We start from the raw sequence: 18,055 nt of genomic DNA on the forward strand, positions 1-18,055 counted from the left end.
TTTGCTTAACCAGTATCATAGAAAAGTAAAAAATAAATAAAAGCAGGGAAGATGTGTTCAAACATAAAGGGATGCTTCACAGAAAATGATAAAATTGCCAATATTTACTCACCCTCTGCTTGTTGTTCTGATGAACACAATAGATGATTTTGTTTTGAAGAACAGATAGGTAATCATACCAATATTAGTCCCTCTTGACTTCCATGGCATTTTTTTTTCTCCGTAATAGCATTAGAAGATCAGCCTGGTTGGTCTCTTCGGTCATCTAACCAGAAACTATTAAACATCCCAAAGTCGAGGCTGAAATACAGGGGTGACTGGGCTCTCGCAGTAGCTGATCCTACCTTGTGGAATGCTCTGCCCCTCTGTATTAGGTCTACATCATCTCTGTCTGTTTTTAAATCTAGGTTGAAAACTTACCTTTTTGATTTGGCATTTTATCAGAGAGACTTGTTTGTTTTAAGCTATAATAACTAATAGTGAGAATTGTTTTTTTTAGCTATAATTTTATCCTTGTTCTTTGTGATGATTGTATTGTTCAGCACATTGGTCAACCTTTGGTTGTGTATAATAGTGCTTTATAAATAAAATTTACATTGACATAGAAGTCAATTGGGACCAACAAATTATTGATCATTCACATTCATCAAAACATCTTTATTTGTGTACAGCAGAAAAAAGGGAGAGTATGTGGAGGGCGAGTTGTGAATTTCTGATATAATAGTCTTTTTTGAAAGACTGACATGAAAGTAATAATACTAACATTTAACAGGTAAATCAATTAAGAACAACTTTTCATTTACAATGACAACCTGGCCAAGAGACAACATAAAAAGCAGATACCAAGTGGCAGGGACACGATAAAATAACAATTTCACAAATGCAGATAATAACATATAAAATTAACTAAAAACAGGCACAAAATTAACTAAAAACAAGCTCAGTGATCTTGTACTATTAACTGGATTAAAGTTATAAAGGATGATAGTGGAATGAAAGTGTTGAGCTTTAATGTCTGCTGCAGATGATTTCAAGAAAACGGAAAGCAGTTTTCTTCAGAAAATGAAGAGCCAACTTTGGGTATACAAAGGTTAATAAAACGACTCGAGTGCAGATTTCTGAATGTTAGTGACTGTAAATATACTGGAGTTTTCCCAATAAGAGTTTTGTAAATGAACAGAAACCAACAAATTTGTCGAAATGATTGAAGAGAAGGCCAATTCAATAAAGAACACAGTTCACAGTCAGGGACGAGTATTAAATGGTGCTCCAATAACACAACTAATTGCTGCAGGGTAAATAACACCCAGTTTGAGAAGGAGAGTTTTTGTAGCTGATCTGTAAATTCCAAATTCGTTAATACTGTTAATTTGACCAAATGCTGTGTTGAAGATTACATAAAATAAGATTGTTTCTCTTCTAAAGAAAGCCAATACAGGCATTAACCTTGTTGAGCTATTCATTTATGCGAGTTGCAAATAGATTACCATCCAACCAGATACTAAAATGTTTTAGCAGTCAACTAAATCAATCTCAGTACCGTCCAATGAGGAGATTTTAGGAGTAAATTTCTCTGAAAACTATTACAATTTCAAACGAAATGAAGATTTGTAAAAGCATGTTGAATGTTTAAAATACTGGCTTGCAGTGAAGAAAGTGCTGTAGTAATAAACTAAAAGTGTATGGAGACCAGCAATGTAAGTCAGTGGTTCCCATTGTGGGGGTCGAGGAACATGGGGAGGACTTACAAAAATCAAATTAATTTCATTAAACTTTTAGAATGACCAGATTTTATCCACAACCTACTGGAGAACAAAATATTAGTTAACAGTAACATAGTTAACGTCAGGGGTGCCCAAACTTTTTCCTATAAAGGGCCAAAAAGCAAACTTGATTGAGGGCTGTGGGCCGAAAAAATACCAAAGTGTATATATTAAATTTGCCATGGGTAATTTCCTAATTCATTCTGTAATGTTTAACAATAATTAACATTACTTTAAATCTTTTTTAAGATGTTATAATGAACTTACAACATTAAAAACAAACAAGCCCATTTATACCACAAAGGGGTTGAATGCTAAATGCACTAGTCGAGCTGCCTTTACCTACATCTACCTTTATTTACCTATACCTCTATCTGTCAAGTAACAGTGTTTACATTTTAGAAGTCTGATACATTTACATTTACTTAATTTGATTTGGCTTTTTTTTGTATATCAGCAATAAAACATACAAACAAAAGGTTACGTTAAATTTGAAATGACGCTCTGTCAAAGGCATTCGCCCCAACCACCTTTTTATCGTTTTCTCTCTCTTCTCAGATGGGCTGGTGGGCCAAATCAACGGTTCGCATGGGCCAACTTTGGCCTGCAGGCCCTACTTTGGGCTTCTCTGGTTAACATGTTAATAATAAACATAAAAAAACAGCATGCAAATAAAAAACCATCAACCTTTCGATTATTTTGTGACCCCTGGGGTGTCATTACATTATATTAAAGACAGCAGATGCAGCACATCGATGTCATTGCACCAGGTTAAACTTTGACACCTTTACAGCACTTATGTTCATTAAAAATAAACACAGCCCACAACTGAACATGGAGGATGGTCTCCGAGTGGTGTTCTCCAAAATTAAACAATGAATAGACTCGGGCCTACTGGTATGTGTGCACCATTTTGTGCAAAGATTTTATATCTATAACCACCTCAGAGAATATTGGGGGTCACAAATCACTGGAATTGTTATTTTGGGGGCATAGGCTGAAAAATTTGGGAACCTCTGATCTAAATGATAAAAATGCACCAGCAAAGTGAGGTCTGGCACCTAGAAAACCTGCTAAAAGGGAGATATTTACACCTCCCCCTACTTCTCAAGATGGAGGACAGATCCTTTCTTATTCTAACGACAGGCATAAGCCTCTTTTGTTTTAAGATGCTGCTTAACAGCCCACATTGGTCTCACAAAAGAAGCATAAAGCACTGTGATACTCTTTAACCCAAATCCTGAGCGTTTAACACTTACTATTTGCAATCAAAATCACTCATTCTTATTGCTGTTGACAGAAATGATGCATCAATGATCAGAATCACAATGATAAAAGAAAGATTCTCCCACTCAATTACTGAAATGATTCAGAGAATAAAAGACATTTGTGCATTTTGGACACAGTCATAGAAGCAGGCGGCCACAGTGATCCCATCAGGAAGGCAATTTTAATCAGTTCTAATTACACACAAAAATAAAACACTCTTACAAAAAAATGATAGTGTGTGTTACATTTAGCAAATTGCACCGGTCAGCTATGAAAGTTTAAAGTGTTGCTAGTAAATCATGCTATAAAGGAACAACCCTCTCGAAGCCTAAAGTCAACAGGGCATCCAGTCCATACGGAGACCTATTTAACTGTACAATTAAAAAAAATGTTAAAAGAAGAGAAGACGAATAGATTTGTTTAAAATGTGTGCACCAGATATACTCATTCAGTCCATAAAGAGTTTGGTAAATAGATTTTTTGCCTATTATATACAGCCATCATATAGTGTGTGCAAAATGTTTTTTTTTTCTTTCAAATCTAATTAAATTAAAAAGACAGTCAGTGACCCACATATATGAACAATATTCTAGATCTATACAAAGCACCATCTCAGAATATTTAACTGATCCATCCAGAGGCTTTTTATTCTTTTTTTTCACCTTCTTTCACACTCCAATGTATATTTATATATATTTATAAAAAGGTAACAAAAGATGTATAGCTCATTTTCAGCATATGCAAACTCTTAACAACAGTCCATGGTCATAGAGGATTGCTATAGACAGGCAGCATCTCAGAAACATTCAACTATATATACAGTTGAAGTCAGAATTATTAGCCCCCCTTTGAATTTTTTAGATTTTTTTTTTTTTAAGTATTTCCCAAATGATGTTTAACAGAGCAGTGAATGTTTCACAGTATGTCTGATAATATTTTTTCTTCTGGGGAAAGTCTTATTCGTTTTATTTTTATTTATTTTTAACATAATTAACCTTGTTAAACCTTTAAATGTCACTTTAAGCTGAATAGAAGTCTCTTAAAAAAAACTCGTCAAATATTATTTACTGTCATCATGGCAAAGATAAAATAAATCAGTTATTAGAAATGAGTTATCAAAACGATTATGTTTAGAAGCGTTAAAAAAATGTTCTCTCTGTTAAACAAAAATTAGGAAAAAAATAAACAGGGGGGCTAATAATTCAAGGGGGCTAATTATTCTGACTTCAACTGTATATATGATAAACTACATTTGTTTATTTACGCAGTTTATTTTAATAATCCTGAAAAAAACAGGTTTAAGCTGTGCATTGGGAGGCTTACAAAGAGCACATTAGACATGCTTTTGCTAGATTTATACCTAAAGCTGATGTATTTCTATAAAAGATTTGTTTCTTGTTCTTTAGTACAGCGATCCTCCTTGCAGTTCGTCTGTAATGCTCACTGAAAGCCAGTGACAAAAAAAAAAAAAAAAGCTGGATTAATAATAAATTAGAAAAATAACAAGTGATAAGGACACAATTCTCCCTTGATTTCCTTGAGGGGTAAACAATTGCATTTCTTGTTTTTTTTTTGTCTTTTTTTTACGAAATTATAAAACAAAAAACTAGTAACAATATAATGAGAAGGTATGAAATGGAAGACATTTCACATCTCATTGACATGCATTTAATTCATTTAAAGGGTTTGATTGACATCTGAGACAGATTCGAAATCCATTACCAAAAAAAGACACCAATAATGCAACATATTAAAATGCTCTTCTTCAAAAGTTTCCTTAAAAAACAAAAAAAACCTGTCAGACATTTAAAGTAAGCCAATGCCAACCTCACTGCCTTTCTGATTTAAACTTCATTTCTCTCTTCTTTTTTATTAATATTTTTGCTCTGGAAACATCGGCAACGATTCCTGGGACGATGCCAATATATTATATCTGTATATTTTTTTATTTTTCACCTCTCACAGCGTATATAAAAATAAAGCTAGACTGCGGACACCGGTGGTCTCTTGGAATAGAGCACAGGTAGTCAAGATGGCATCCGGCGCAGGGCACTCAAAAACAAGCCAGCGGAGTCTATTTCCCTGATCCAAATGGGTCCAAGATCAGCACCCTGTGCAACAAGAAAAACTTCAAGTCCCAAAAATAATGACCAACTCTGCAGTCTTTTGTTGACATTGGCGTCTTCGGTAAGGACAGTAGTGCTTCTACATTAGCTTATGCCGCTCTTGTTCTGCGCCCTGCTAAAGTTCAGCCTCTCCTAAAGTCTAGTCTGTCAAAATGCTACATGAAATACTGTTAATATGTCGTCTTAATGCTAAAAAAAAAATCTAAATATGGACTTAAAAAAACAAAAAACAAAAGGAGGATAAGGAGGTTCCAAAATAGTAAATAAAAGAGTTACTAGCAGCTGAAAAGATAGGTTGTTTTCTTCTCTTCTTTTCAAATAATGCAAAAAGATGGGGATAGCAGCATCAGGCGTCGAGTGCTGCGGTGTAATCCACAGTTCCTCAGCCCGAGCGTCTGAGCTTCCCCGCGAGGCCCACACGCCTGTGGTCTGGATGACCGGTCCATCCCGTCTGGAGAAAGGGTCTTGTGTGAGCGCTGCCGTGGGACATCATTCCACAGCGAAGCCGCATGTCTCTTCGATGGCTGTCAGCAGCTTGTCGTAGAGTTTATCGTAGCTTTCGTATGGAGGAATGTCGATTCGGTTAAAGCTGTTGAACACAAACGAATATGGTTGACTGATGATGTTGGCAAAATGTAATAATATATGCATGTTTTGGTTTTAAAATACAGGTTTTTTAAATATTTACACACTGATAATTGATGAGAAACAATAAAATAGTAAGAGTGTGAAACATCACTCCTGTATAAAATAATTGGTTGTATAGAAAATTCTGATGTATACTATTGCATTTGTATACATTATTTTTTACAATAGTTTTTACCATTATATTCTGTATACGAGGTAAAGGGAAAAATAAATAAACAGGGCTGTTTCTGTTAGGCTTTAAAGAGCACTCACACTAGGCGATTCGAACCATGCTCGGGTGTGTTTCTCAGTTCATTTGACAATTGTGAGTGCTCCGAATCAGGCCCAGGCACAGTTTATTGGCCGGCCCGGTGTGCCAGATCACAGTTTAGCTGGGCTCATACGCAGAACGCTTGTAGTGTGAGTGCAAAGCGTGCCTGAGCCTGAAAACTGAAGACGCAACTTCACTTTCAACTGTATGTTCACATTGAAAGCAGTGAGAGCACCAAAGTTTTCTCTGGCTGACCTAGCGACAAGCTGTCTGCCTTCACAGCTTCGCTTTCGAGAAGTAAAAATTCACTGCATTGATCTTGTATTTAAAGGGGCCGTTTCAGTATGTCAGCAAATCAGTCACATTCCCGCATAAAACATGTTTTCTAGCATAAAAATGTTGCACACTTTTTATGAAACTAATTTAACAATAGAAGATTAAGCTGTTGGTGTGGCTTTGCTTCACTTATCCAATATGTGTCCATATGTCTGAAATATTCTGAAGCAGCAATACTAATTTGTATTTTTGCATGAGATTCCCGCTTTTTTAAAGAAAAAAAAATTATACATTAATGCACATCAGTAACTTGCCAGTAACTTTTTTAATGCATGTCCCTGTAAGAAAACATCGTAAATAATTGAAATCTGGCAAACACAATATTAAAACCCTTGGAAACAACTGTGGTCAAAATCAAAGTTCACAGGACTGTGTTTTCTGGACACCTCTCAAGTAGTGGACTTCAACATTCCGATTGGTTGCCGCTAAACCACATTATAGCTCATTAGCATAAAGTTGACTTGATTTCAACTCTCCTCGACGCTCACACTGGTGAAGACGCGATGCACCTCGCCGCTGGCTTCCATTGAAAATGAATGACTTCCGGCTACATTGATGCTCTCAGTGTGAATACACAGAGACTGCTTTATATGGATTTATTAATAATTCTTACTTTTCAATGAATACAACATGTCATAGGTTATTAAAGACGCAAACCCCTCGCTGCACGTCTGTTAAACTAAACTGCTGCATCATCGATGATGTAAGCGTGATTTAACTCGAAAGGTAATAATGCAGTGTGAGTGCAGGCTGTCAGGGGAGAGGGGAGGGGGACAAGCGCATTTTGGCATGGTTCAAGGCAACTGTGCCTTGTGTGAATATGCCCTTAATTGCTGCTTTCTTGATTAAGTATTCAATAAATTGGTTCCATGTGACTGAGTGTACACTTTAAAAATGGTTTAACCCACATTATGGTAAAGCTTCATTGTTAGCATCATTACTCCAGTCTTCAGTGTCACACGGTTCTTAAAAAAAATCATTCTTCTATGTTTATTTGATGTTCAAGAAAGATTTAATTGTGTAAACCTCATGCTTACCAAGTGTGTGCTTTGGGTAGGTTGTTGGTGCTGGCATCGATCTGGTGAATAGTGAAGAGACGTGGACCAGCGGCACCTGCAGACAGACATGTAAGATTTCAGTTTTAAGAGATCAATAGTACCTTGTGCTTTAACCCGAACCAACGTTTTTTTACTCTTGTCAGAGGGTTCAACCTCTGACAATGTGCTACCCATCAGATTTTGCTACTAGTGTAAATTACAAGCTGAATTAGTGTGATATGAAAGAGGTAATATCGCCGTAACCTACTTATCCCAAAGTCCTACCTCAGAACCATTCAAATACAGTGTTGGTAACATAGTCTGATGGGTGGGATGTAATGTCAGGACACCTGCTAAATAAATTTGTTATTTTAGATGTATATGGATAAGTAAATATTTTGTTGATCATGATGAAATGTATTTTGTTGGAAGAATTGTTTTAAATGTATGATTTTATGTTCGAAATAAATAAATCAAATAAAACATACATGTTTACACAGAATCTCAAAATAAATAGCAGTTTAATAATTTAAATTGTTGATAATTCTTATATTCTCTTCAACATTACAGTAATAAGCAAGTATTTAGGCTACATAATTTATTAAGATTATGCTTTATAACTTCATTTATTTCAAGACATCAGCAAAGCATTATTGAAAAAAAAATTATAGTCCTTTTGTAGTCCTTAATATACCAAAAACTGTTCAGTGTTTGGCGCCCATTGATCATTTTTTCCCATAATTAATAGCAAGAACAAACATAGAAGTCTTGTCTGATTGGCAAGCAGCACCTTATTAAGTTTAAAAGAATTTAAAACGCCAAATGGGACAATTTATACCCCATTTCGAAAGTAAAACACTCTAATAGGTAGTGTAATCTACACAAGTGCAGTGTGTGGGTGAGAGGGGGGCAGTGTTTTGATATGATCCGGTTATGTTGTGGTTCTATGACTGCTGGTGTTGGTTACTGTATTGTTTAAAATATATATAACAGTTTAAGTAACAAGGTAAAATTCGATTTAAATAAATATCTGGCAACACTGAAACTGTTACTTCAAAATCGAGATATGTACTGAAGCATCAGTGTTGTGTGCCGTTTCATTCCTAATACTGCTTTTTGTGTTGGTTTATGTATTCATTGAATGTGGCTATACAGGTGTGAATTTCCGGATGCTAATTAAGAAATTTGTGACATCATCGGGTACCTTGCAGGGCTTTGAATCCTTGCAGCGGAACTCTGGAGGATCCGGTGACAAACTGCAGCAGTCGAGCTCTCCTCTCTTCGTCATACGACTCCACAGCCCTCCAGAACCACTTCACAATGTTACTGTCAGGGGTGCAGTGCTTCAGACGAGTGTTTGACTTCCAGTCGTTGATGTCGATCTTTCCCAATCCACACACGATGAGCTGAAAACCAGAGAAACATACTTTGCTCTGAAAGTGCTTACCAGCCATGTTTTCACTGTTAGGACTAAAGCGAGTGTGCGCCATGGCCAGTCACATTTATAGTCATTTCCAGGGTTTAATTGGGCCATGTTGAGGCGGTTTTTTTTTTTGCCCATCAAAAACCTCAGCCGAAAGTTTTGAGGAGAGTCATGAACACAAGTTGTCAGTGCTGCTCATTTCTCATGTTTTCATATCAGTCTACCCAGCTAACAATGAATTTAAATGAATTCAAAACACACACAACAAACAAATTATGTATTTACTTAGATATTAAATATAGTGTTCAACATTTGAAGTGGTTCAATTCCTTTTATCAAACTTGTCCTAAAACTAGTGAACAACATCCATTCTTGTCTTGGGGAAATTTTAAAAAACTTTTTTGATCCACTTTAAATGTTGACTACTGTATATTATATTCATAGATATCTCTTTTTTGAAAAGTACACAATATATTGCATAACTGCAGATTAACTTACGCATATGCTTGACCATTGTGCTGTTTTGATTGAAATATAATAATGTGCACCTTCTGTAAAGCTGCTTTGGAATTAAAAATATGTGATATATTTAGTGTAAAAAGCACCACACAAAAAAAACTTAAATTTAACTTTCAGGTACTTGTGTGTGTCTAAAATAATCAACAACATAATATAATGATTATATTTAAAAAAATATTGGTGTTGGATGTTACAAAATACTTATTACAGTTGTGAGGGTGACTTAATTTTCCCACTGGTTAACTGACATGAGAAAACAGCGGCAGTATCAGTATCTGGGGTGGGGCACTTTTAAATAGCTTATCAATTCTGTGCGCCGTTTAATTTAGTTTCAATTTTGAATTAGTGACAATTGGGTGTCAAATGATTGTATTGACCGCAAAAGAGTAAAATGGCTATCTCACTGACATTATCATGACTTTCTAACAAACTTTAATTAAAATGTTTTTTTGCTGGTCAACATTTTCCTTCTTGATTTCTGTCTCTCTCCTCTCTCATGGGGTGCACTGATGATGCTTTCCTGTTGGGGGTACGATGGGTGCAAGTATCTAGGTATTTTTTTGTGTTAGAAATGCAGCTAGCAGTAAAATGTGCCATCATTTCTGTGCAATCATTCATAATGCACATTAGTTACATAAGTTATCTGAGATCCTCAGTTGCTTAGACTGATAGAATAACCATAGTATATGACAATAAGTCCAGATAGTGCTCAGATCTCCTCAGATTGTGTAATTTCATGAAAAATGAATAAGCTCGTTTGCTCTAAATAAAGAAATATAAACAGAATTATCAGTTAGACATGTTTTTTTTTGTGTTTAATGAGGATGAATAGGTTGGTTTGAGATGCAGTACTGACACAAATTAATAAATTACAGTTTTAATTGTAAATTACTGGTCAAAGACTGTAAACAGAAATGACCTCCTACATTTATGCACCACATGAGGGATGTAAGGAAAGATGTGGAAGTGGAGAAAATCAGATTCTCCCAAATAAAAAAAGACAAATTCTTTCAAATCTGGCAACCTTTATAGATTTTTTTTAAGTTATACAGGAAATATTTAAATTGAAGAGGATTATACTAAGTTATATTAAAAATAAAGGCCAGCATTTATTTATTAGTTTTTATTTATTTTTCATTTTATTATTTATTTAAAAAAATACTACCCTCACCCTTTGATAGACTAGACAGATTACAGTTTGGACTGTAGAGGTAGAGTAAATACACTTTATACATCACTTATAGTATCACACTATTTAAATATGATAATTGAGGGCTTCTGGAAGAGAGAACTCAATATAGTTATTGATCAGGATTTTGTCTGGGAGAACTGTTTTGTAACTTCAAAAAACCAGTTCACCAAATGATTCATTATGAATTAATGTTTAAGCCTTATGCTACCCCTTACCTGTTAATTCAAGTGAAAAGAAAATCAGACCCTTTTTGTCACTTATGAAACAACTCTACACTAGCTACCTATTTACATATGTTCAGAGAATGTCCCCAAATTGCATTATTCTGGTCCAAAGTACGAGACCTACCATCAGATCTAATGGAAACTTAGATCCAATATAACCCATTGCATTTTCACATGCTGGACGATTCATCACTCTCCTTATCCATCAACAAAAGTGTCATGATCATCAGCGATCTAACCTTCATAAATCGCTTGAGAACATTCACATTTACACGGACTAAAACCCTGTCAATATTGTCATGCAACATACACACAACATACACACACACACCTGCTTCAAGTCTCCATTGATTACACTTATACAGCTGATGCTGCTCAAGTACTGATTACATGCACATTTATATCAGCTCATTTTGACACACTCCTTACTGAGCCTTGTTTATCTGTGAAGTTAACACTACGACACGTTTTCCTTGCCTTGTTGTGTTGAGACCCTCGCCTTGTTTGTTTCTTTACATTGTCTGCTGCCTGCCTTTTGACAATCTGCCTGTTGACTGACCTTGAGTCTGGATTGCCTATATACATCGGTCTACCCCTGTGTTGACCGTTGCTTGTCTGACTATTCTTAATAAACCTGCATTTGGATCTGCACTTTGTTGTTGTCAGCGACTCTCTTATGACACAAAGAAGGATGTTGTTCTGACTGCAGCAAAAAAAAAAAAAAATCCTAAAAATATGGCTGGATCCATCTGCTCCGGCTGATCTAACCTCGAGGCTCTATCTAATGGACTTTATTAGTTTGGAATACACCACAGGCAAAATAAATGGTGCCAAACTGTACATTAATTTCCTTTTCGGCTTGGTCCCTTTATTAATCTGGGGTCGCCACAGCAGAATGAACAGCAGCCAAACTGTACAATTTTGGTTAAATATGAAAGAGAATGTATCAGATATGTTTGAATCATGATTTTATACCTATTATTGCAGTATTACTATTTTTATTTTATTTTACTTTTTTTTTTGGTTAAATCTTGGGCTTTGTTTGAAATCAAAAATGTTCAATAAAAATATTTACATGTATTTATATATCATTTTTTACTTCCTTATGTACTGTTGGTATATTACATCTTTTATTGTTAATTGTTGTGTTTGTTGGACTAAAACTTGACAATGTGTTTGAATACTTAAAAAAAAATAAAGAAAGTTTATTCAATTTCTGGTCAAATGTTAGTGTAAGAATAGTCTATCATGACTGCTTTTTTAAATTTTGTTGAATACCGTTTCTTCAGGAGCCTTGTTCAGGGTTTAGAGCAGGGTTACTGGTCTGACAGTAGAAATGCAACATGAGTTTTGCCTTAGAGTTTGAGCTCTGAAGCCATTGGCCCGATTCCGTAAGCTACGGCTCTCACTGACACAGCCCAACACCTATTGAACATACATTTATAAAGGATTGGTGTTTTTATACCTCCAGTTCTTTCTCATCAAACGCTTTGAGCAGGTGTTGTGGAATGACTTCGTTGAAGCCTTTCTGCAGGGCCAGGAACTGAGCCTCGATGCCCCTCAGGAACCGCCAGTTCACATACAGCCTGCGCAGAAACAGGACATTTGATGACACCCACAGACAAGCATCAGAAAAGCAGGACTGAGAGGTTGACAGGTGTGAATATCTTACCTCACATACTCCTTCTTGGTGTCCTGCGTGACTGGAATGCTCTTGCCATTGGGTTTGAGCTCATGCTGAATGATCTCTCCATATGCATTGTGTTCAACGCAGAACGTGTGGTCCAACACCCCGGTGATGTCATTATCTCTGAACACAAAAACAGATAGAGGAAAAATAATTACTATTAATAGTGCACACACAATTATATATTCATGTATGTATATTAAAGTGATTAAAATATACTATATCATTTGCATAATTTTCTATGTATGTACATAGGGATGTCCAGATCCGATCACGTAATTGGAAAATTTGGGGTAGATCACACGCTTTCAGACATTAATTCTCATTATTTTTTAACACATCTATAGTTTATGCGGTGGCACAGAGTTAGACCTCTTCCTTGACAGCAACGCGTGCAGCATGACATTACTTTGTTACAGAGACGCTATTGGTTAAATGTCAGCAAAGTAGAACATACTTGAAGCGCAAAGCGCGAGTATGTCTGCGGTCTGGAGGTATTATAAAGTTGATGAAGACAACATTGCTATAGAAAACTGTGAGATATGTAAACTTGGAACTGTCTTCTGGGTATTTTAGAATGAGATGCTATTTGTTTTATATTAGTTTTTGTTTTATATTTACTGTTGCACTAAAGTCCAAAAGTGAAGAATTGATGTTATTAATTAATTGATTGTTCAAGCTACTTCACAGAAGTGCTCTATTTGTTAAAAGATTTGAATGTCAAAATAAGGTTAATTACAAAAAAGGAACATCCTGGATCTGTTTCTTTGCTCTTCTTTATTCTTTTTTATTTTTCATTGAAGTATTAGATCGGGTTTCAGTATCGGTAGACACGAAATCAAATGACTCGGACTCGAGGGCAAAAAAACCTGATCGGAAAATCCCTATATGTACATATATCTGTTATGTGTTTTTATCCCTTATTTGCCACTGGATTTAATATTTAGATAATTACATTTTCGTATAAAGCAACCTGGAATTCATAACTGCATTTTAGGATCATCTAATAACTACAGTATTTTCTATAAAAAATGTTATTTCTTTCTGTTTGCCATTTAAATGTTTTAACAGCTTATTTTAAAACACCCTTTAGTTTTAGAAGTAAATTGATATGTTTTAGATTTAGTTATTTTATTTTAAAATTAGCCGATAAAACATGCCTTTTGCAACTGGTTGAAATGTAATAAAGTCTCTCGCTTGAAATTTAATTAATTTTAATAATTTATTCTTATTAATTTTCTTTATTTATCTGGGGTTGACACAGCGCCAACATATGTTTTACGCAGTCTTTCCAGCTGCAACCCATCACTGGGAAACATCCATACGCACTCATAAACTATCTTTGGACTGCGGGGGAAACCGGAGCATCCGGAGGAAACCCACGTGGTCACGAGGAGAACATGCAAACTCCACACAGAAATGGCAACTGACCCAGCCAAAGCTCGAACCAGTGACCTTCTTGCTGTGAGGTGATCATGCTATCCACTGCACCATCGTGACACCCCCATTTAATTATATATGCAATTAGACAAAATAATAATTATGGCTATGATATAGGCAACCTCCCCCCCATACTCTTTACCCCCACTCTCTTTTATGTATGCATTTTGGTTTGGTTTATTTACTAACATAATTTACATTAATAAGATGTACCCTTGAGGTATTAATATGGGCTTTTTACTTAAAAGTTTGTAACTTTAGAAAAGGTACCACACAAGTGACAGCTCGGGTACCTTTATTTCTGAGAGTGTATAATAACAACATTACATCAAATTAATCCTTCTATTTTAGTTAACTACAATACCTTTGTTTTTGGAAAGACACTTATGCGAGATTTATATACTCTAAATGTTTTATTAATTTTTTATATTAAATTTAATGATATTATTGGTAAAATACTCATACTATATTACTAGTCTATTAGTAATTACTACTAATAATACTACATATCAAAGAATTCATCATGCATGCAATAGATGGATATGTTAAGCACACTGACAGGATCCAGACGAGGCTGTTGTGCAAGTCCGGATCCACTGACTCCATGTCATCCAGAGTGATAGGTTTGCCTAGCAACTGCTTGTAGAAGGGCAGAGTGAAGCCCCCGTCTATATAGTGACCATGGAAAACAGCCATTCCCATAATCCTCCCCACAAAGTGGAAATAAGACAAATGCTCCTATAAAACAAACATAAAAACATGTGAATTTTGTAAAGCGCTTGCATTCTAGACAGCTGCACGATATTGGAAAAAATCTGATATTGTGATATTTTATTTTTCTGCAATAAATATTGCAATATAAATACGGTTTCAGATGATGGTTTGAATAGCACTATTAGATGGTTTTCTGGGGATTTGCGCACAGAAATGGAATAAATCACAATGCAAAAAATGCCTTTCTTACTTTGTTTTGTCTTGTTTCTAGTCCAAAAATCAAAAAATTCTTAGACCAAGTAAAATATTGTTTAGTTTTCACTGATTTTGCTTGTTTTAAGGAAAGTATCTGCCAGTGGGGTAAGTTAATACTATTGTTTTTGCTATTAAATGTAGATATTTAGACTAGAAACAAGAAATGGCCTTTGCAACTCAAAGGCAGAGTTAGAGTTAGCAGAGTTATAACTGTAATTGAGATTTATAATTGAAATCACACAAGCATAAATTGATATAACAAATTAGGTACTATAAAAGAAACACTTTATATTTTTATAAAAAGCCAATCTCAAAATCTCAGCAGTGTCTTGTCTTAAGAATTATCAGTGTAGTTCAGAAGCTCGTGCACTTTCACTCACTGGATTGACAGCCGAGTCCGGGTTGATCTGTAGCGTGTAGATGTCATCTCGTGAATACTGGAACAGCCCATAGTATGGATTTAACATCTCGTGTGACAGCAAGTATAACCATTCCCTATGACACAAAAGCGCACAAACATTGGCACAAAATATTGACAGACATAAATCCACCATGACCCAATTTCACATCGTTATACTCTTATTCTACCACTAGATGGAAACAAGAGCCTGAAACAAAACATTTTTGACCCATTTTAACTTTCAGAATATTCAGCTTTTATATTAATGAAACAGAACATGATTCAAGAGCTGATTTAATCTATTAAGAATTGATTGTACTATGAAAATGAATAACATTATGGGTTAACAGGTTTCACTTTTGAAGACCTCAATGTATCATTAGGAGCTACAGTTATTAATTATGTTTTGTCTTTGAGTTTTTTCGGGACTCTCAAAGAACTTTAATAGTGACACTGGATGATCTATATTTGTCTAGAACTTTGGTTACTTTTCTTAATTGTAGTGTAAATAAACACACTGTTTACCCAGTAAAAAACAGCTCAGTTCAAAGGGACCCATTATCGACTGAAAGAATGCAGAACTTTGTTAAAACAAGGCTTTTTAAATGCTTTTGTGTTGTTACGAAGCATTTTGTTTTTAACCATACTTGAAATTATAGCTGACAAGCATTAAAATGCTGTGCTGGGTAGTCATATTATTGACAAATCACTGTAAATATTAAGCTAAACATTTTATTAAGTTTATATAAAATCAAGAATTTGATGTGCAAAAGTGTCATATGTGCCAGAGAAGGAGTCTTAAGGTCTGCCTGCATTCATTCATGCTTCCTGTACAGAGCTGCATTGACATGAAACTTCTTTTCAAAGTGAAGTGCAATCTTGGATTGGAAATATTTACATCTTACATGCATCTTTGTAGACTCTCCTTTATATTACAGAAGTGAAATGCAAGGTTACTGTATTAAAAGTCTTTTTATGAATATGGCAATGTGATAACATGCTTTAGTATAATTTAACATATAACACATTTGTGCTTTAAGTATTTAACCAAATACTTGAAACAATTTGAATGGATCTGAGATGTGTTCCTGTGCATTTTTTATACTAATCAAAAAGAGAGAATCCAGAAGGCAAAAACATTTTTTTTATCGTCATGCAGTGATTCAGCTTTCTTTTCATTGTATTCATTGTTCACATACTGCACTTGTACCCAAACAATGATTAAGCACACTGTGCATGTTCTCTGAATAGGATGCATTTGTTCAAGATATTACAAAATATAGAAATGCTGTATACAAAATCAAGCATGGCCTTAGGATCTATAACAAACGAGTCATACACGCATACAAAACATTGCCTTTTTTTAAAGCCAGGTTAAAAACCCAGGAACAATTTGATGATTAACAAGGTCTTCCAGCTATTTAAGATCATGTTTTTCAACATGCTAAGCACAATTCTGACAGCTTTTTCCATTTAATTGATGGTGTCAGGAATGATATTTATGTCAGTGGTGAAATGAATCTGCTACTATATATGAAAATATTTATTTTTTTCCTTGAAACAGACAAAGGCCTAATCAAACTAAGATATAACTATCCCACATTTAATGTCCTTTTGTTATTTAATGTGGGACTTAAATACACTTTGTTATAAAAAGCACAGTAAAGTGACACTTTTTTTTTTATAGTTTTGTTGCCATATTGTTTATGGGTGTTTTTTTAAGGATTAGTTTAAAGTATAAAATACATCCAGAAGGCTTTTTTAATCACAGAATAAAGCCAGACAGGCTTATTGACAGCCCGATGCAAAGCAGAACTGTTGTTCAAGACTGAACCTTTCACTTTTGAAAGTTTGAACATTTGTGATAGTGTAAAAAAAACACATACCTGGCGACTCCACCATAGTCAAGACCTTCCTCTCCTCTGAATTTGACCATCAGCCTCTTCCACAGGTCCTTCGGCCTCATCTTCATCACCTGCCGGTAAGACTCCTGAGGAAAAAGTGAAACACAGAAATTTTTACATGACAAATCTACTATTTTTGTTGATGAAACAGGGAAAAAAGAGAACAGAAATCCACAGATTTTTAGCCCATCGAGAATTGATTTACTTGTGTAAATGTTTGTCATTTTTTATTTATTCAGTTTTTAAATTAATTTCAGTAATTTTGACTAAGATTTTGACTAATATTAAAGTTATCATTTGATTTATTTACAACACAGTTTGTAAAGTAATATTGTCTGTGTTTTAGTAGAGATATTACATGAAAGAATTGATTCGTTGACCAAATAAATGAGTCTAGATGGATTTGCATTAAATTTTATTAAATAAAAGTTAAAAAGCGATTATTTTATATTTCATATATTTAAGTTTTTAGATTTGATACTGCAAAATAATTCTGCATGTGAACATAAATGAACAGATTTGTTGACAAAATTCTCTGCAGATATAGTAAAAAATGTCGGCATAATCTGTCTGGCACTACTTATGTGATTTTATTAAAATGATGTCACAATTTATCCAGTTCTCTCAAGACATATTTTGGTTTGACGTTTGCAAAGTGGATTACGATGTAAATTGTCACCATAGACAAAACACAGATTATTTGCTTGATATTATGAATAATTCACTGTTTTTACTAGGGTGAGTACATTTGTGTGAAAAGAACACACTAAAATGTAGTTTTTTCCAATACTGCTCAAGTTAGTGGACATTCGTGCTGAAAACAGCCCTCAGACGTGCTTCAATTTATTACAGCTGATATGTGAACTCC

The 18,055-nt window shown here is 34.8% G+C and overlaps 2 protein-coding genes across 3 annotated transcripts in view; one reads left to right on the forward strand and one right to left on the reverse strand.

The window, feature by feature from the left end:
- LOC147845623 (uncharacterized) overlaps positions 1–18,055 on the forward strand; it is an 807,608-nt gene that overhangs the window by 646,674 nt on the left and 142,879 nt on the right. The window lies entirely within an intron of this gene.
- The window catches only part of smurf2 (SMAD specific E3 ubiquitin protein ligase 2), an 85,329-nt gene continuing 71,389 nt past the window's right edge, over positions 4,116–18,055 (reverse strand). The window contains exons 13-20 of one of the 2 annotated variants that reach the window (XM_087242965.1): positions 17,170–17,273; positions 15,264–15,378; positions 14,474–14,652; positions 12,460–12,597; positions 12,253–12,373; positions 8,634–8,835; positions 7,430–7,505; positions 4,116–5,747 (exon numbers count right to left, since the gene is read on the reverse strand). In XM_087242965.1, the coding sequence (XP_087099091.1) occupies positions 5,648–5,747; positions 7,430–7,505; positions 8,634–8,835; positions 12,253–12,373; positions 12,460–12,597; positions 14,474–14,652; positions 15,264–15,378; positions 17,170–17,273 (1,035 nt within the window). In that variant the 3' untranslated portion in view covers positions 4,116–5,647. 2 annotated transcript variants of the gene reach the window in all.

This window comes from Danio rerio, chromosome 3 (genome assembly GCF_052040795.2).
Source record: "Danio rerio strain M-AB ecotype USA chromosome 3, GRCz13ab, whole genome shotgun sequence".
Lineage (NCBI taxonomy): Eukaryota > Metazoa > Chordata > Actinopteri > Cypriniformes > Danionidae > Danio > Danio rerio.